Source organism: Solea senegalensis, linkage group LG16 (assembly GCF_019176455.1).
Source record: "Solea senegalensis isolate Sse05_10M linkage group LG16, IFAPA_SoseM_1, whole genome shotgun sequence".
Lineage (NCBI taxonomy): Eukaryota > Metazoa > Chordata > Actinopteri > Pleuronectiformes > Soleidae > Solea > Solea senegalensis.
The window spans coordinates 204,965-225,000 of NC_058036.1; the positions used below are offsets into that span (position 1 = coordinate 204,965).

Below are 20,036 nucleotides of genomic sequence, written 5' to 3' on the forward strand. Positions count from 1 at the left end.
TCCGCGCCATCACAAACAAACACACAGACAAGGAGGAGGCCTTCAGGGCTAATTACCAGAGCTACAGTCACTGCTGCGTGTGTGGGAAGGTACGACACCATACTACAGACTCACTGCAGTCCTTAATGAAACAATGAGGCCTGTGCTGACGATGAACCAGGTGTCACATCTGCAGGAAGACGCTGACTCAGCCTTTAATAATAGGCCCTCCCCCTCTCTCTCTCTCTCTGACGAGAAACACGGCGACGACGAGCGAGCAGAGGCGACGCAGACTGAGTTAGAACAAAGAGGTCGTAAAATCTCTGCAGCAGTGTATTAGTGCGCCGTGTGTGTGTGTGTGTGTGTGTTCTGTAGCTGCTGTGGATGAAACAGAAGAGGAGGAATAATGGAGTGATGTCGGTGCACATGATGTGAGAGCTGGGTACGAGTGAAGCCGCTGTTGTAACAGGGACGAGTTCATGTTTAAAAACGGTTGTTTATCACAGTTTAAATACACTGATGCCTTCACTGTCCTCTTATGAGCTAAACGCCAGAAATAATGAGCCTTTTTAATGGGTTTATATGCATTTCTGGTAACACATTCTAATAAGCAGCAGACCAAACTGTTGCCAGTTCGATTCCCTGTCAGGTCAAGGGTAAGCGGAGTAACCCTGAGCAAGGCACCCAATCCCCATTGCTCGATAATGTTTATTGGACGCTCTAAATCAGTTCAGGGGCCACATACAGCACAATTTGATCTCAAGTGGGCCGGACCCGTAAAAATAGGAAAATAATAGCATAATAACCTATGAACAACAAGAACTCCTTGCTTTTTTTCTCCTTTGTTTTACATTTAAAGGATATTTTTACAAAACATGAAGTTTCTTGAGAAATATAAGTGCAATTTCAACAATATCATGCCTAAATTTACTATTTACACATCACACTGGCTCTATGAAGGCACAAACATTTAGTCACAGGTATCTGGAAGAAACTTAGATTGTAATCGTAGTGTGAAATTTGAACAAATTCATCCTGTGGCCCGGATTGGACCCTCTGGCGGGCCAGTTCTGGCCCCCGGGCCGTATGTTTGACACCCCTGCTCTAAATTGACCCCAGCCACATCTGTATGTTGAAAACAAGATTTCTTAAATGTGAATATTTCCTTTGTTTCTTTGCTCCATAAAACAAAATGAATAAAAAGAAATCATTAATTATGAGTTTGCGACCCTCATGTGGAGAATGAAGCAGAGGACAATGAATGAATGAATGAATGAATGTTTTATCAATAAAACTACAATTAGCTAGCACAGTCATCTTCTTCTGACATTTATTCCACACACTTTAGATTCTCTCGAGCTCCTTAATGAGCTTCCCACTGCCACTAGGATTACACACACACACACACACACACACACTCACCACCTGCTGTGAATCACAACTGGATTCTCTTTTTTAAAAAAAAACAACAAACGAAAACACTTGTGCTCATTTTCCCCAGACACCTCCCTGTGACTCCAACAGCCGTGACCTTTCACCCCCTATGACCCCCCCCCCCACACTCAACCTTTTAGTGAGTGTGGACAGTTTGAGACGAGAAGCAGAAGCAGCAGCCCCCCCGCTGTCTTCTGTTGCCTAGGCGACCGCAGCGAGTAAACAGGCCTTTCGCGTCGTCACACGTAAACAGACGACGACGTGTGTTCAAAAAATAAAGATAAGGGGCAAACTGTGTATTTGTACACACAGTGCAACCATTCTGCACTAATTGGCGTGACGCTGGTGTCAATGTGACGCCTTTGACTCGCTGCCAATACACAACACAATTACTTAAGTGTGTGTGTGCAGTGACACGCATGCTGACCATTGATAACACACACACACACACACACTCTCTCTTCCTTGGCAACAACATCCTTGTGTCTTGAAAAACACGGTAGAGAAATAATAAATAATACAAAACGCGTGACTTTCAATCATCCAGTTTGTAAAGTGAAGCCCGGGGTATTATAAAGTAGAAGGAAAGTAGCAGCGAACCACTAGGGGGCGACTCCACTAATTGAAAAAGAGGGAAACTTGAGTAAAAGTACAAGAAAATGACTGGTAGACTTTTTAATAATATTACTTAAAGTTTATGACATTAACTGGATTTAAGTAAGCTCTAGAAAAAGCAAGTGAGAACGCAACAGGTGATAATCTGGATTACTCACAGCCACAGCTGAGGCCAAAGCACAAGACATTTTAACATTAACAAATATAAAGTTATGTTTAGGGATTTAAATAGCGTCAAGGTTTTATTTTGTAGTCGAATATTGACGTCTGTTCTACGTTGTAAAAACCAAAGTCCTTTACCAAAGGTTTACTTCTTTCATTCAAAGTTAAACACAAAGGATTGTGATTTTAAAAAACAAACTATTATTAATGCAATTATCAATAATAGTCAAGCACCGGCTACTGCGCGATGGTTGGAGGCTTAGGGCGCCATAAAGGCCCCCCCACACACACACACCTGGATAGTCTGAAGATTCTCCTGCTGTTGTGAATCATCTCACCCTGTCTACATCCTGCCACGTTCATCATATGTAATTGGGAAACTCGGGAGTTCCAGAGTTCTTGTCTGAAAACAGTTTCAAAAACTTCTCCCCCAACTCCCTACACTCTCGTGACCTTGTTGCCTCTTGTGAGACGATTTGCAGCTGGGTTAAGCTCCTGACACTGAGGCTGAGCGAGTTCCAGCGTGGGGGATGGGGGACCTCGGGCTTCACCTCAAGACGAGCCTTGAACAATCTGCCGGCCCTGATAACACGACGCAGCCATGCAGACTTCACGCTCAAGCTATAGTTGTGATTAATTACCGCGGCTCCCACTCTCTCCTTCCTCCTGCATGACTATAGGTGATACATAGTCCTCTTAATTCTATATATGATATATGCAGACAAGAGGCTGATTTGAGTCTAAAGGCTTCAGCAGCAGGAGGAGGAGGAGGAGGTGGAGGAGGCCGCCGTCAATAAACCACAATCAATTAAGAATGCAGCAAAGGGAGAATCTGCAGAGACCAAAGCGGCCAAATCTCACATTCCACGTATTTGCGGGGGGGGCGACACCGTGACACCATTAATCGCTTGTGCCCGTTCCTTTTCTTTCCTTTTCCTCGAGCCTGTTGATTTGTTTTCCTTCACAGAGAGTGAAGCACAGGTGGCAACAGAGGTGAGCACTGCAGATTTTTAAAGATGCTGCACTCCAAGAAATCAAGTCTGCACACAGCAGTGAGCGCTGCAGTGCAACACTGACCTCCGATGGCCACAGACGGTACTGACATGACACCGTGGCGACAAACGGCCAGTCTTCACAAATGCTTCAGTCTCTGGTTTCATGATTTCCTTTTGAACAACAGTGGCTAATTGACTTCCACCTGCGTATGAAGCAGCAGCAGCAGCAGCTGCAGCAGTGTGTGGTTATTCCACGCTGCTTTAAAGGTTTAGATTCTCTTTTTATTTCCAGCCCATGCTGAGATAATCCTCACCTAAAAAGGTCAGGTCAGGCTTTTGAACGTTCCCACGGGCCTGGATATGGGGGCTTTGTTATTAAATAATAACGGACAGTGATCAAACGGCTTGGCAGAGAAGCTCCGTTAGACATAAGGTCAGGTTTGTGGCTGTTTTTCTCTTCCCTGAGCCTGCTTTAAAAAATCATTTTAAAATGTGGTTATACTCTGTCGTTGTCTGCCGGCGGTAAATAAGTGAAGGGGGTCTGGAGGATTTATTTTTATTGCTGTCCACGGGAGCCAAAGCCAAGCGAGGTGTACACGTCTGTGTGTTTCAGGGCAGATAGCGGTTGATTCTGTCAAATCTTTTCTGAGGGGAGGTCAAAGGGGCAGCCTGGGCCTCTGTGAGGCAGGTGGGAGAGAGTTAAGACATTTATCTGGATGGATGCAACCCTGGGTTTGTTAATAATACTTGGAACAGACACCACATCGCAAATGACTCGCCTGGTTTTGTATTTTGGGAACACGAGCTCGGCCATAAGCGAGCGCAGCAGTGAGTAAGTGTGCCGTTTTGTGCCGAGTGTGCACTATCCCCAGCTGCAGCAAACAGGTTCCCTGGCAGTGCAGGGTGGAACAGTGTGTGTGTGTGTGTGGAGGGGGCAGTTAAAGGTATCCTCCTCTCCCCTCATCAGTTTTCACCCCACTTCACTTTCCCTCCTCTTGTTTTGCCGACGCAAGCACCAGATGGTTACGCTTTTTAAGACCGAGAACTACCTCCTGTGAGAAATGTGCGCTTAGATGAGTCGACGGTGTCTTTATTTTTAGGTGTAAAATAAATATTTGTGCAGGGATTTAAAGTGCAGTCTGTATACAGGTGTTCAGATGGACTCTACAGTTGGATACAAGATTAAATGTGGTTTTTATTAGAACGAATATTAAGGGATTGGGAGAAACGTTGGTCGAAGCATCTCTACATTTGAAACTCCGATTTGAAACTTTGATACAGTGTGGCCTGAACTGTGATTCATGACAATTAGAAAAAAAAAAAATCGGATGAACCTTCAACTTTTATTTCAACATCACAACTCCTGTATAAGACATGTGGGTCTAAGGAAAACAGCAGACTGTGGATGTTCTAGAAAGCATGTCTCGACAGAAAAGAACTACAGGTATGAAATGAACAAGAGAGAGAGAGACACAAGGAAGGTTAAATGGCGACAGGCCTGCATGCACAGAACAGTGTAAGAGTAAATATTTGTTCTTTAACTAGGAGGCGGAGCACTGAACAAAATGCCCGGCTACCATTCAAAAGGGTAGATCGGTCAATTTCTGTGCAGGTAGCATTCTGTTCATAAAGCTGACTGACACCGAGTTGCACGCGCAGTCTGGCGTGCGTCACACAGTAGTGTTGGGTAGCGTCATGAATGACAAAATCCATTCAAAAAGAAGGCACAATCCCATCCTCAACAGTCACTGAGGGGAGACATAGTACAGGCTGAAGAAGTCATGAGTAACTACGAGAGAACTACACAACGTGCTCTGTGGATGGATGGTACAGCGGCAACTTGAGTCACGAGAACATCAAACCGACTGCAGAGAACAAACAGCACACACTGTGTTTAAGTCTGTCTGTATACCCCCCGCCCCCCCACTGGTCCTGGATCAGAAAACAGTCCTAAAGCATGTGTTTTTAAAACAGACAAAGTATGTTTATTTCAAACTAAAACATTATGCACCCAACATGAGAACATCCCTCTGTTCAGTTTCTTTTTCTTCCTCCTGGCATGTCATTTTTCTCTGTTTGTGTGTTTGTGTGTGTGTGTGTTTGCAGCATTATTAGGAACAAATTGCAGACATTTATTCTGGAGGATACAACATTTTCATGTTTTATAAAAAAAATGATCATTTCTTCCCAATCAAAAGCAGCTGTACTCGTCTCACTGACTGAACGCGGGCTACTTGTTCTGCTAAGGAAAAGTGAAAGCACTGTAGGACACCGGAGAAGCATTCACTGAAAACGATCGCGGCAGCATTTTTTAAAATGAGAGAAAGACAGAAACGGGGCCCAGCGACGGTCATTTTTCAAGTACTGTGTTGAACTGTGTTTTTATCCATTAATGAACAGCCAGGATTTTGGTTCCTCTCTTCCATAGGAAGGTCAAAGCTTATTTTTCACCATATACAATTAAAACATTTTGGCAGGCAACTTGATAAAATTGATTAAAATCTGATAAAATTATTAAAAAGGGAAGGAGGAGAAGGAGGAGGATGGGCGGGGTGGCATTACAACTTAAAAAAGGAAAGGAAATAAAATACAAACAAAAGTTCTACCAATAAATCAGCTAAATGAGTTCTTCTAGTTAAGTACACTGGTATTTGTGAGAGATAAAATCATGTGTTATTGGTTATCAAGACAGTAACTGGTGGGAGTCAGTATTCATCATGTCCCGTGTGGTAGTGGTGGTGTTGGGTTTGCTGACATGAGTACAGAGAAGAAGAGACAACTTTACAAAATGATCTTTTACCTACTGAGTGATGATTATGTCCCCTCAGTGTCTGTGACAGTGTCTACCACTGGCTGACTCGCAGCTTCCTCCGCGGGCTCACTCTGTTCATTGTCTACGTCCTTGGGCGAAGCAAGCTGCTCCGGTTCACTTTCTGGGCGCACAGAATCAGAGAAGGGGACTGGGGAGGACTCGGGGGAGCCCTCTGGTGTGGGCTCAGCCACATTGCTATTGTCCAGCCCGGGTCCGTTGAGCCACTGCTGTTGGACCGAGAATTCTCTGGAGTCTTCCGACTCGTCATCGTTCTTCGGCGAACTTTCCCGCTCCTCCGGAGAGGGGGTCGTCTCCTCGCGGGGGCTGACGGGGGCTAATGTGAAGGCCACGGGTGAGTCCTGGGATGACGCCTCAACCAGTGGTGAGGCTTGGTTTGGGGTCTCAGTGTCTGGAGAGGAGACGGATTTGGAGGGGGACTGGACTGTGGGCTGGAATTGTGATTCTGATTGAGGAGGGGTCTCTGACTGTGGTGGTGATGATGATGATGATGATGGTGATGACTGGGCCTGGATGGGAGCCTCAGTCACTGGGCTCTGACTCTTGTTATCAGGTGATTGGTCAGGTGACTGCTCAGGTGACTGCTCAGGTGATTGGGTCGAGGGTGGCGACTGCGCCTCAGGTGTCTCAGACACCGGAGCTGCGGTTTCTGACTGGGGCTCGGGTGCAGCAGCAGCAGAGCTCTGTGAGGGAGGCGGAGTCTTGATCTGAACTGGCGGGAGAGGCTGGTTCAAACCCATGAGGGAAGGTTTGCCCTGAAGCTGAGGCAGGAGGGGAGACTGGAAACGTGACTGCATCTGGGGGTTTAATTTAAGTGGTGAGAGTAATTTGCCTTGGTTCAGGGTCAGATTAGGATTGAGAGTCGGCGTTGGAAGAAGGGGAGTGGGGAGTGGAAGAAGAGGTGTCCAACCACCACGTTCACGTTCCCTCTCGCGGTCTCTCTCTTTGTCGCGGTCTCTGTCACGTTCAAAGTCCCTGCTGCGATCTCTGCCTCGATCTCTGTCTCTTTCCCTCTCACGCTCCCTCTCGCGCTCCCTCTCCCTCTCGCGGCTGTGGCGGTTCCCGTTCATCTCCCTTCTGAAGTCAAAATCTCTTTCATCTCTGTCTCTCTGCCTGTCCCACGGGCGTCTTCGCTCGTCTAGGTCTTGATGTAGTTCACTGTCAAAAGGTGCTGGGGCAGCAGCACCACCACCACCGCCGCCACCACCTCCGCCGCCGCCTCCTCGGTTCCAGTTCTGTGGCCCCGCAGCAGCTCCTGCATTTCCAGGAGCCCCAGCAGCTCCTGCTGTCCCAGGACGGCTGTCAAAGCGGTTGGGAAAATTCTGCCCAGGTGTTGGTCGCTCCTCCTGGAAGCCCTTTGGACCACCAGGAGCTTGCGGGCCACCTCGGATACCATCTCGCTCGTCAAAGTCCCCCCTGGCTTGGTTCCAGCGATTATCAGGAGTAAAGCCTGCGAGCGCTTGCAGACGTCCTACCAGGCTGGACCTGGCTGCCCCCGGAGTCTGGAGCAAAGGGGGCCGGCCTGCTGCTCCACCTCCGAGGGAGTCCCTGTGATCTGGTGGAGGGGTCCTCAGTAGGCCTGTGCTCTGCTTTTCCATCGGGGGAAAGCGATAGTCCTGGTCTTTGCCCTCGTCAGCCCCAGAAGAAGACTCTTCTTCTTTCTTGGCTACGTTCTCATTGGTGAGATTCGGGGCCCGGTTGAAGGGGTCCATCTGAGGGAAAGGAGCCCGTGCACGTGCCTGAGCCTGGAGGGAGGCGTCGAGGAGGCCAGCAGCAGGGCCGTGCTGCATGAGGAGAGGGAAGCGGGCTGCAGCCCCTGCCTGAAGAAGGTTAGGCCGCACGTCGAGAGGCAACAGGCCGGGCATTCTCTGCCCGCTCAGAGCGGACTGATGTAGCGGGTGGGTGAGGGAAGCAGACGGGTGCATGCCAAGAAGACCCATCCCACTGCGGACTGCGTTCTGCATGCCTGGGAATTAAAAAACAACGAGAAATACTTGTTTTAAATCTGCACTCAAGCACCCTTTTTTACACCATACAGATTAAATGTGTAGCACTTCCTCACCTTGCAGTGTGAGCTCTGCGGCATCCAACCCATCTGCAGACTGAGCTGTTTTCTCATGACCAACTTGCTGAGGTTGGACTCCCACTGGGTTGAATACACCAGCCCCGGGGATGGCCGAGGGCATGAAGCTGCCAGGGATGGTGCTGGTCGGAGGGATCATAGCGCTAAACGGGGATTCCTTGACAGCTTCCTGGCTGTTCGCCAATGAAGGCTGCACCAGAGCTGAGTAAAAAAGAGAAACAACACATTTAAACCAGTAAATGATGGAAAAATGACACTTTGCTATTTTCAAAAATGTTTCTTTTAGGAGAATAACGCTATAAATACTTACAAGTAGTACCCGCCTGTGCTGCCTGCATAAAACCTGCAGGACAGGAAAAGTGTGAGTCAGATTTGTGAATTTCTCTTCTCCATTATTGACACTGTTTGCATTATTTACCTGGCGGAGGCTGCGTGGCATTGAAGCCGGCTCTTATGAAGGGCGGTGGCGGCCCGTAGCCTGGCGGAGGTATGCTCATGGTGACGGGGAAATTCGGGGGCACCAAACCTACTGCACTGGGAACAGCCTGTGCCACCGGCAGCTGGATTTAGACATGAGAGAGAGGGGGGGTGTACGTGTAAGACACAGGTAAAAGCTATACATGCATAGTATATTAATTCATTATTTATGGAAAAAGATGACAAGAATCCACATTTTGCAGTTCACAATACCTGCACAGGCATCATGGTAACCTGCTGGCTGTAGGTCTCAGTCTGAGTGTTGGACACAGCTGTAGTCTCTGCGCTTACTGGCTGACTTGCGACTTCCTTCACTGGCTCAGCATTCTTGGCTGCTTCCCACTCTGCAGAAACACACCAACTGTTCACACCATGTTTTGGACTCGAGGGTTAAGATAAGCTTCACTCAATCTTTGTCTTCATCTTCCTATTGGGGAAGGAGAAGGGGGTTCCTCACAGGGATTGTTGAACGAAAGCAGACATGCCAATAATTGTATGTGTAGGGATATCTGCACCGCATCATATATATGTGCACACACCTGTCCCTGTGTCGTTCCTAAATTAAATGTGCACAGATTAAAAAGAGTAATTGTTTCTTTTCACCATCATTCACAGTCTCCTGGTCAATGATTCCTCCTTCAGCGAAACCATCCAGATCATCCAGCTTCACCTTCTCCCAAGGTATGTAGGTAACACCCAGGTCCACGTCCCAAAACTGCTTGTACTCCTGTTTTACGCCCTTGTTTAGAGCCCACGCGATCTAAAAATCAGACACACAGTCACGGGTCAACAACCAACGGCCTTTTTTTTTTCATTTCTCGGCGCAGACGAGGATCTGTGTGCCAGGAAAGCTAAGCCTTCTCTGAGGTTGAATGGAAAATTACATTACACGGAAGATGAAAATACAGTAAATCAAATTCTAAATGCACCTTGATGACTTTGGAGCCGATCTTAAAGGAGCCGGTGCTGAGCTTCTGGCGAGCACGGTACGCATCCTGTCTGTGGACCATACAGATGTAGGCACAGCCTCTGGGAGGGATCATCTGCAAGGGACAAGGGAATGGTGAACAACAGGACACGGCCATGTCGAGTCTAGATCAACTAGAAATGTGTAATTAATGAGACGTGCATAATAAGAAAGGGAGTTAGGGAGTATATGTAAAATAAAATGAAGACAAAAGAAATGAAAACTGTGGAGTACAAGTAAAAGATTAACTAGAGCTTAAGGTCACAGTATGGTAATGACAGACTGAGGCTTATTAGTCTTTTGGAGATGAAAGAGCTGGTAAACATGCCAAAGCTAAATTAGAGGCTTAGCAGTGGGAGAGGCCTACTTACATTGATGGATTCAATCTGGCCAAATTCTTCGAACAGATTGGTAAGATCTTGCTGAGTGGCTTTTTTGTCCACCTGGCCCACCCACAGAGTCGTACTGCACACTAGGACAAGTGGAGGAAGAAAATATTACTGCCGTGATTCTAGCAAATTAAATATTCAACAAACTATCTGCATAAAAACGGCCACTTACCACTTAGAGTCTTGGACCTTATGGGGGGCAGGCCTTTCTTCTGCCGCTCCTTCTCCCGCTCTCTGGCGCGCCTCTCGCTCGAGTAAGAGCGCGACGACTTCCTCTTGCGATCTCTGGAGCGTGAGCGCGAGCGTTTGCGGTGCTTGCGTTTCCGTGAGCCGGAGCGGGACCTGGACCGCCTCCTCTTGGGAGACCTGCAAACGGGACAACCAACAAAAAATTTAGAAATACTTCCCAAGACTGAAGGGTGTTACTTTTATTATACTCTATGTTACACATTTTTCTGTATTTATATTGAAAGTGTCAACAGACAACAACACAAGTAAATATAAGGAAAAAAATAAATAAGACGTATTATTAACAGTTATCTGGTGCTACAATACTGACTTGTGTGACCTTCAGGGCCACACAATCAGTAATATCTGACTGAAGAGAATCTCAGTCTCTTTCATGATTAAAATTTCAGGCACACAAAGTAATGTATGACAAAATGAGATTTCAGAAATAAGTGGGACTGACCTCGAGTGTGACCTTGAGCGTGTTCTGGAGCGTTTGCTAGCAGTTTTCTTTTCCTCAGCCTCAAAGCTCTCCTCCTCCATTCCATCAGGGCCCTCATCCAGGTCCATGTCCTAAAAAAAGGCAATGGAAGGCAATGCAGTGAGAACAGCAGTGATTACCATTAGACTGGAGATTAGAGTTTAATCAAACACTGCCAAGTTACATGGGGTTTTATACCTGCTGCTGGTTATCTATGGAGTCGTCCATCTTGTTCTCTGGCTCAGGAAGCTGCGGCTGGCTGCTGCTCTGAGCAGTCACAGAGTTTTCCTGCCCATACATCGAGTCCTGCCCTTCAATGCTCATAGCCTGAAAAAAAGAAGAGTAACATGTTTTGTCACTTGTCTTTTATGAGATAGCATTTTTTGACTATGGAGATTTGGAATCAGAATTAGAAAGAGTATCTCTTGTGCATTAAAATATTTATTTTCTGATTTACTGTCATCCAAAAATCAACCGAGTACCACTTCATTTTCAAAGTAGTGTCATTTATGCGAGGACAACCCCCTCACGCGCCACTCCGAAATGTGTCCGTCCTTTGTTTTATTATCCGTAACAAACTGTTGAGGACAATGTCCTTCAAAATAAGTGCTGCAACAACCCACTGGGCTTTCAAAACACAGCCTCTTCTGCTTTAGTACAATACACATAAACTGTGTAAGAGCCATTATGAATCACATCATGACATGTATGAATGTAGCCATTGATGGCTAATTTAAAAAAAAACATGTTTACATTCACTGAAGGCACAAACTGCGTGCATCGTTAAGGCCTAATAAACGTTATTTTGTCAATGATTGCATTAAACGCACAATATATATAATTATCTACAGATAAATATAAAACAAACAGCAGTGCAATGGCGACTGTAATGAATATGTGAGGTTTACCTTCTGCTGGTGCTGTTGGTGCTCGAGCAGCTGCTTCTGAAACTGCTCCAGGTTCTGTTGTTGGAGCTGCTCGGCTAACTGGTGGAAGAGGGAGCTGTTGATGGGCTCAGACACCATCGGCCTGCAAATGATGAGCAGCTTGATAAGATACAAGCACTTTGGAATGAACTTGAGATGAATGAACACACAAAACTCACAACTGAGATGATGAACTGTCTTTCTTAGATTCTTCGCCACGTTCGTTATCGTTCCCAAAGTCAAAAGGACCCAAAAGCTTCTGCAGCAAAGACAGAGAAACAATCATATAAGGAGGCGTTCAATGATGTGGGAGATGAGAAAACCTGCTGCTGATTTCCAGCCATCTTACTTTATTAAAAGAGGAGACCCTCTGCTCCAGGGGGTTGAGGCTGTTGGCGGTGGCAGCAGCGGTGAGCTGTGCGGTCAGAGCCTGCAACTGCACCACTAAGCCGGCATCCAAGGCCTGCAGCAGGGACGGCTGGGGTTTCTGCTGCTGCATCTGAAGACTCTGTACCAGCTGCTGCAACTGCAAGCGACAATACAGTGTCACTTTAACCAGTGACTAGACTTTAACCACTAGAGCCTAGTGAGTGAGGTGTTGAGTGGACGTGCATGCTAACCTGCTGTCCCTGGGGGCTTTGCAGGATCTGCGCTACAGCTGCAACAGTGTCTGTGTTGTTAATCTGGGAGGCCCAGTCAGGCAGACCCTGGACTAAGTTGGCTGGAGTGGCCGGAGTAGCTGGGGTACCTGAACGCACAGATTATATCAATTCAATTATTTGACGTCATTTATGAGTGAGAGTGTGTGTTTCACTGAACATGTGCGTGCTTTGACTGACCAGGTGTAGTGTTGTTGACCGGGGCGGCACTGCTCGGCATGACGGGGGTGACACTGGGGGGAGCGATCCCTGCTGCCATATCCAGCAGGGGTTGGATGATGTCACTCTTGAAGACGGCATTCTTTTGCCATAGGTTGAGGACTCGCACAATCTTACTCTGGGAAAACACCGACAAGGAAGATGAGGAGAAATACACAGTGAAACATGAGAAGGACGGCGGCGATGGAAAAAAAAAAAAAGGGTCAAAGACGCCACATATAATGATTCCAAATGTTCAGACCTTATCATCTGAAGGGCAGCGGTAGAGGTGCTGGAATGTAGGGATGATGTTCTTGCTGAAGCGTGGGGCAAATACGTCCTTCTCTGTGCCAAACTGGTGTCGTGACTGCCTGACAATGGAGTCGATGACGTACAAGCCCGGAACCTTGTATTCTGGTTTGCACTGTGACACACAAACAGGGACACTGGTGAAAAAAACAAACTATCTAGGACCTTTTATGCATAATTGTGGAAATGTTAACGCACACATTCATATAAAATACACAAAACTATTAAATAATCCTGCCTTTATCTGCATGTTCTTTGCAAATGCTTTCTAAAAATCTTATGTACAAAATAGAACTCACCTTTTGTATGAACTTCTCTACACTCTGGACGACATGTTTGTAGAACTGAAAGAGAAGCAAAGGAAAGGGAATCACTTAAATGACTTGAATGATACCCTGGAGACGACCTTAGTTAAAGTGTATAAGGTCAGAAGACCATGGGTAGGTTGTACGCCGTTGTTACTTAAACACTTTTTAAACCCAAACAACACACATTACTGACTGCAAAGACAGCGTAAGTAGAGATGACTGAGTCAGTCCTGACCCTCTGGCTTTAATAGTGGATGTAAATTGGCATTGCAAAGGCTGTAACTATTGGTTTCTTAAATTTGAAATGTGTCATTGGTGGTTGCATAAATATTCTACATCAAACCTTTTAGGGGCCATTACATAAAACATTCAGCAATTCAATTGTGTCAACGTAGAAAACAACAAATTACAAAAATAAAACTAGATGGACGGACAAACGTAATACAAATAAACTTCTTATGTTGTTCAGGGTAGAGTCTCGTTGCTAGGTTCAGTAAACTTTGAGTAGAACTCAAAATGGCAACACATCTATCAAAAGGAGTAGATGGCTATTACACCACAGCAGCCTTTTCAGTAAATTCATGTACTACAGGCACCGAGTTATGATTGATGGATCTCTGCCCGTTGAATTATTTATGACAGTTGTGTCTCCTATCCATCACTCAACCAAACCGTAGTAGAACAACAGAATACACTAACAACATTAGCAGAACATAGTGTAGTCTGAGTCATAACAGGGCGTGGACGTTGATTATCACTAAAAGAGAAATTGTTATTGAACTCTTTTGCAAGATAATGTTTCTTTGTGGCCTATGAAATGGGGAAACTTGGCTTTTAATCTATAAACCTGTGCAAAATCGAGTGTACAGTTTTAAAAGATGGTGTTTAAATGCCATAAAATCAACAACACAATAAACCAAGTGTGAATAATATGTTACCGTTGTTTGTGAGCCACAATTATGTAGAAATTGCAGTGTATACTAACTTGTTTTGTTTACAAACAACACCTTCCACATGGAGTTAAAAGCCTCAAAACTGTAGTGTTACAGTTATCAATGTAAAGCTCAAGTTCTACTTTCATCCAGTAGATGGAGTCAAAGGACAAGAAACTCCTGAGAGTTCACTGTTTTCAATGCCGCAGGGGATGAAATAGAGGAATATTTGGTCAAATGTGACGGAGCAAATGTCTGTCAAGCAGCTGGTGGCAGTTAGAAGAGTGGCAATCACATTTAGGGGGCAGTTAAGAGATATTAACAAATCTAAAACACAATGCTCCGTTATTTACATTTATGTTGCAGGAGTCCCAATAAAATGCTTTTAACAACGGGGAAAACAAGTAGGAAAAATAGATTAGAGGTCTCCTGTCAAGAGCGTGTACATGATCAGGAAAATTAAACACTCATAGCAAAGAGACACCACACTGCTCAATAACAGCAGAAATAGAATCAAACACAAACACTGATATTAATTAAGATAATTTAACAAAAAGGTGACTGTGACAAATTGTATATTATGATTCCAATTAACAGATATAAACGTACAGTGTTTCCTTTAGGGCTTTTTTTTTTACAGTAGGGACAGAACTGAATTTTATTTCTATAAATGCACAAATTTGGTGACTTATGGTATATTTTAATAGCAATCATTACATATGCTCATCCTAAACATGTCAGTTAGTGAAATGTCTAGGTGCAGACTATTAGCAATTTAAACTGTGGACTAGAACCTGTGCAGACACTACACGTACTGTAAATGTCCAACTTCACGAATGCAGGAAAGGAGTGACTTTGAAAGTGGCTGCACAGAGTAGAATCTTAAAGCTACTGTCCCAACAATCCCAAGAACCCTGTGCAGCATATAACACAGCCACATGCACACACGTCAAAACAAAATCTATGAGGCCCATAACTTTTAACGTTTTTCATTGCTTTTCTTTTTTTAAATCAATCTAATTGAAGTTTAGAGAGGAAAAAACAGCCTGATACTGAGGGAGGTAAAGCACTTGATACTGTAGCTTTGACAGGTTTTCTGCACTGACATTAATGGCGAGTTAGTGCAGTCGCGCGTGTGTGTGGCACACAGTCAATTAAGTCACCATTAACTAATTACCATGTCATATTCAAAACCAAGCAATAGCCTGATAATCAAAGCAGCAAATTTAAAATGTTGTGACATGTGCTAATTAAAAAAGATCCTAAGTGTGTAACCTGTGGTTAGGTTTAACCAACGTTTCTAGAAGACGACAGATGTCAAAGTCAAATCAACAATGGCTGGGTTCCATTTAGCTTCTTAACTTGCACACTGCGCAGATATGGACAGAACCAGCATTAGTGTCGTCAGCATCACGCATGCTTTTCCTACTGAAACATGTCGCAGTGTCTGTGGTGGAAAAATGTCAAATACATCGTCAGCTGCCCAGCACATCCAGATATGGCAGCCAGGGAGCCCACACAAACACTGAGTCAACTAAATTATGCAAACAAGGGTCAATGATGACGTTTTTCCCCCAATGATCAGAGCATCATCTGATCTGCCATTTCAAATTTCATAATTCCGAGCATTTAGAACAAGAACTGCATCACAAATTAAACATTTATAAACCAACTTTCATAATTAACCACAGAGGAAGGCAGAAATGGCAAACTTGCTTACTAAACAGCAAGCAAAGGTCAGCTGTGGGCTCTTTGTGCTTTATTTATGAGCAAGGTGCTTTGAATCGACTGAAAGCTTGAGAATACGACGACCAGTGACAACTCCACCGTCAAAAACGGATTCTAATAATTTGTTCACAGTTTAATGACTCACTGTAAACAAACACAGAGGTGGTTTAACACCTCTTTATCGGTGTTATCTGTAGCCTCACAGCAAAAATCCGCTCTATCTTCTTTCTTTTCTACTTCATTACATTTTTTTATGAATTGTAATAAAGTGGCAGAGCTTTTTCTGTGTGCATCCAGGGAAGACACATTTTCAAGACAAATACTTTTCCACTTGCTAGCAAACATTGTTACAGCAATCGAGTTTTAGACTGTGTTGTCAAAGGAACACTGTTTCTTTTCCAGGTTTCCATATTCAAGTCACTTCAGTTGTATTAAATAAGGTTATATTTTTTTACCACCCCTACATAATGCAATGACATTGACATAATTATGAATGTTTTCAAAGAAGACCTGTGATGTGCATTGGTAATCTTTCAGAATTGTTAAATAATTATATTGTTGCCGCATGAATAATAAGTAATCCAGTCAAATTGTGAGGTGCATAAGAGATGTTTACTCCCACTAACAAACCTACAAGAATGAAGAAGATGTGTATGATATTTATATATTTATATTTCGGGTACACATTCAAAATTCTGCGCTTACTTCTCAGGAATCGTCACAATTTTGTAAATAACGAGACAAATTGTATTGTATTTTAGAGAATGATCATATGAAGTTATACAATAATGCCTTTGAATGAACATCAGACAGTTTCAAAGCTAGGTTTGTTTGTACGTGCACAGATAGCAGCACAACTTTCTGACACACACACACGCACAAAGAACATAAACATCCAGAGTTTTGTCCCGAAGCACAAAATTAGAGTGTACATATGTCAAGTGATTGATCACAACAATTACCTGTATTTAAAAGCCAGGTCTGTGTCCTCAGCAATAACTTTACACTAATAATAATAATCTTTATTTACATAGCACTTTTCTTAACAGTGTTACAAAGTGATTAGCAGTCAAATGAAACCTAAATCAAATATCTTAAGGTGTTATGCCCAGCAAGGCACAAAAAGCATCAAGTCTATCAGCTGTGGCACTGCTCCACATCACTTTTATGACTATTCATTGCTATTCTGACCACTGCATAAGATGCTGCTGTGGGGGATTAGCCTCTTGGCAAATGATTATTGTTCCCAAGAGAACAACTTTTTAGCATGTTGTGAAGAAATTATCATTAAAAAAAAGCCATTCCGAATGAACTTGTGGTTATGGGCTTGCGACTTTTCCAGAAATACAAAAAGAAAGAGTCACATGGAGCTGATGGATTTAATCCACCTCGTTGATTAAATCTACCAAGTCCTACTCCATAATTAGTTGTTAAATCTGTTAATGTTTGATCAATCACCATCTCCTTTGTCGATCAATGAGACAAAAGAAAAACTTAGAAAACAGCAAAGCTGTATTGAGCTGCATTGGAGACATAAAAAAAACGGTTGCACATGTTTTAAGTTGAGCGATTAACAACAAGCCAAAATGCCACAGTAAAACAGATGTTGGTAACTTCGCTATTAAGTATGGGATTTGTTAAGATTTTAACTTATATACTACTACTTTTACCAGTACTGCTCATTGATCCTGTACTTTAACTAATACAGTGCTATTTTAGTGTCTCTGTCTCTATATGATGCTCTTGGCTCTCGTTGCTTGTAGGAGTTTTCTTTGTGAGACAGACAGATGGAGGAAGCTAGCGCCGTTTAAGTCAGCACTTAATGATACTACGGTTTTTCAAAATGTAGCCACAGGGCCTGTTTAATACCAGGTTTCCTACTGTTGAATCACTTTAGAAACACGTGCCGAGTGGTGAAAGGACAACAACTACAGTATCAACATGCGTTTGCTACTATTCTACAAAAGAGAGTTATAGAAAAACAAACAGAATAGGATATTATTTCCTCCCTTGTGTTGGACGCCTACAGTTTCATAGTCAATAACCAGTTAAATCTGAAAATTTAAATATAATTTTAGGGAGGGAAACAAGGTTTGTGAACATGGAGGCACTGAGGTTAGTAACTACTTTGATTCGCATCAATATGGGTTGTGCCGGCCTGGTATCCTCATGGACACCTGTACAACAGCACTACAATACACTGCCGTATATCACAATCTGACAATTAAATACTTTGAGTTTTGCTGTTTAAAGATGAACACAGCCACATAACTTAACCTCTTTCTTAGGTGGTGGGGTATTAACGTAGAGATCAGGCACATAAACATTTTGGTGTGTCAGCAGCAGTGCTGATGTTTAGCATGCCAAACACTCCGCTATAAAGCGACTATTCATCGTGCCAGAGTCTCATCTTACCCTAGTAAGAGTGCAACTAAGTTTTTTTCTATGGATTGCATTGGTGCACCTAACATTTCCAGAGTATGATACATTGACCAATGCGTGAAGATGGAATCAATTTGCTCATTCTGTTCATTCATGTCCCTGCCGCACAGCTCTCTCTCTCACACACACACACACACACGCAAGCGCACACAGACTAACACGATTCCTCTGCCTCTTCTCTGCACACACAGCATGTACAGCCTCTATCAAAGACTAAAGCAAGGAAACGATGCCAACAGTATTTTTATACTACAAGCGTCTCGGTGTGAAAGTTTGCTAGATAGCAATAGCTTGTTACCACCCCTCTATTGGCACTTTATCAGCAATATCTCTATATCTAGTAAGCTAGGGCTGAACAATTGATCGAAATTTCATCTAAACTTCAAAAACAGCATGTAATTTTCAAATCGCAGGAGTCTCAATATTTGTTAAAACTAAAATGTGTCAAATAAGAAATTTTAGATGAATTATCAAGATTGTCTTGATCTATACACATCTTTCTCTGCAGAATGAAGAGAACAAATGTTTCAATTTAAGACAAACATTTACCGACACCTTATTCTTATTTCACACCACAAGTGCAACCAATGTTAGTCTGGAGCCCTGCCTACGTTTACATACATCCATTCAGTTCACACACACTCACTCACTCACTCACTCACACATTAACTCACTCACTCACACATTAACTCACTCACTCACATTCTCACTCACGTGCAAGAGACCTCGTCATGTTTCCTGTCAATCAAACGTGTCAGCGCGGGTGAAAGAGAGATGCCAGGAGGGAGGGGGAGGAGTTTGTAAACAGGAAGTGGAGGCTCTCTCTTACACACACACACACACACGCTGCAGTCTGCATTCACAGATGACTCCTGAGGCCTCGCCGTGACCTGGCGGCGGCGAGACTAAAGGTCACCGCGGTGAGCGTCGAGTCTTGCATCCTGATTACCCACAACACCCCTCTCTCTCTCTCTCTCTCTCTCTCTCTCTCTCTCTCTCTCTCTCTCTCTCTCTCTCTCTCTCGCTCCCTCTCCTGTGAGGTCCGGCAGGTTCATTAGCGGTGAGAGTAACAGAGAGAGAGAGAGAGGGAGGACGTGTAAAGCGTTAAACGAAGCGTCCAGAGAGCGAGAGAATAAAAAAGGACGAGTGCAGGGTCGTCCAGTTTTTTTTTTGTCTGCATCTCTAATTGTTTGATTTCGCAGGCAAAACGCGATCTTTAAACAAACACACTCTCATGCTAATGGCGCCGCCGCGCTGCCCTCCTGACAGACGCCACACTGAGGGATTATGGGAGGTTTTTTTCAGGATGAGGGAAGGGGAGGGGGTAAATGTCTGAAGCTGAATATCATTTGGATAATTAACAATGACAGGAGACACACACACACACAGACTCTGTCTTGACAGGGGGAGGGGGCGGGGTTACAGGGAGGGCTCGTCCTGATTGCTGTCAATCAAGCCGTCCAGTGGGAGGAACACAGAGGCAGCCGTGAACTTTGACCTCTCCCTGGCTGACGTGATGCTGCTGTAAAATAGAGAGAGAGAGTTAACAACCTTGAGAGACAGACTGAATTTAAACTGAGAGAGAGAGAGAGAGAGGGGAGGAGAGGGGGGAGGAAAAAGTGAGAGGGGAAATGAAGAGAAAGTGTGAGTGAATGTTACAGAAGGAAGTAGCATCTTAGCTTAAAGAAGTACATATCATATTAGCTTAGCTTAAAGAAGGAAGTACGTAGCACATTAGCTTAGCTTAAAGAAGGTACTATAAAGCACATTAGCTTAGCTTAAAGGACATACATAGCATTTTAGCTTAGCTTAAACAAGGAAGTATGTAGCATATTAGCTTAGCTTAAAGAAGGCAGTATGTAGCACACTAGCTTAGCTTAAACAAGTACATAGC

At 44.1% G+C, this 20,036-nt stretch overlaps 1 protein-coding gene across 1 annotated transcript in view; it reads right to left on the reverse strand.

The window, feature by feature from the left end:
- Positions 1-4,509: 4,509 nt before the first annotated feature.
- The window catches only part of LOC122783088 (SR-related and CTD-associated factor 8-like), a 21,320-nt gene continuing 5,793 nt past the window's right edge, over positions 4,510-20,036 (reverse strand). Inside the window, exons 3-20 of the mRNA XM_044047737.1 lie at positions 13,032-13,105; positions 12,686-12,847; positions 12,406-12,562; positions 12,187-12,314; positions 11,916-12,092; positions 11,746-11,825; positions 11,549-11,669; positions 10,839-10,967; positions 10,623-10,732; positions 10,104-10,297; positions 9,914-10,014; positions 9,505-9,618; positions 9,179-9,335; positions 8,789-8,919; positions 8,517-8,658; positions 8,409-8,441; positions 8,078-8,299; positions 4,510-7,981 (exon numbers count right to left, since the gene is read on the reverse strand). Of these exons, the coding sequence (XP_043903672.1) occupies positions 6,000-7,981; positions 8,078-8,299; positions 8,409-8,441; positions 8,517-8,658; positions 8,789-8,919; positions 9,179-9,335; positions 9,505-9,618; positions 9,914-10,014; positions 10,104-10,297; positions 10,623-10,732; positions 10,839-10,967; positions 11,549-11,669; positions 11,746-11,825; positions 11,916-12,092; positions 12,187-12,314; positions 12,406-12,562; positions 12,686-12,847; positions 13,032-13,105 (4,214 nt within the window). The 3' untranslated portion in view covers positions 4,510-5,999. The remainder of the gene's footprint in view (positions 7,982-8,077; positions 8,300-8,408; positions 8,442-8,516; positions 8,659-8,788; positions 8,920-9,178; positions 9,336-9,504; positions 9,619-9,913; positions 10,015-10,103; positions 10,298-10,622; positions 10,733-10,838; positions 10,968-11,548; positions 11,670-11,745; positions 11,826-11,915; positions 12,093-12,186; positions 12,315-12,405; positions 12,563-12,685; positions 12,848-13,031; positions 13,106-20,036) is intronic.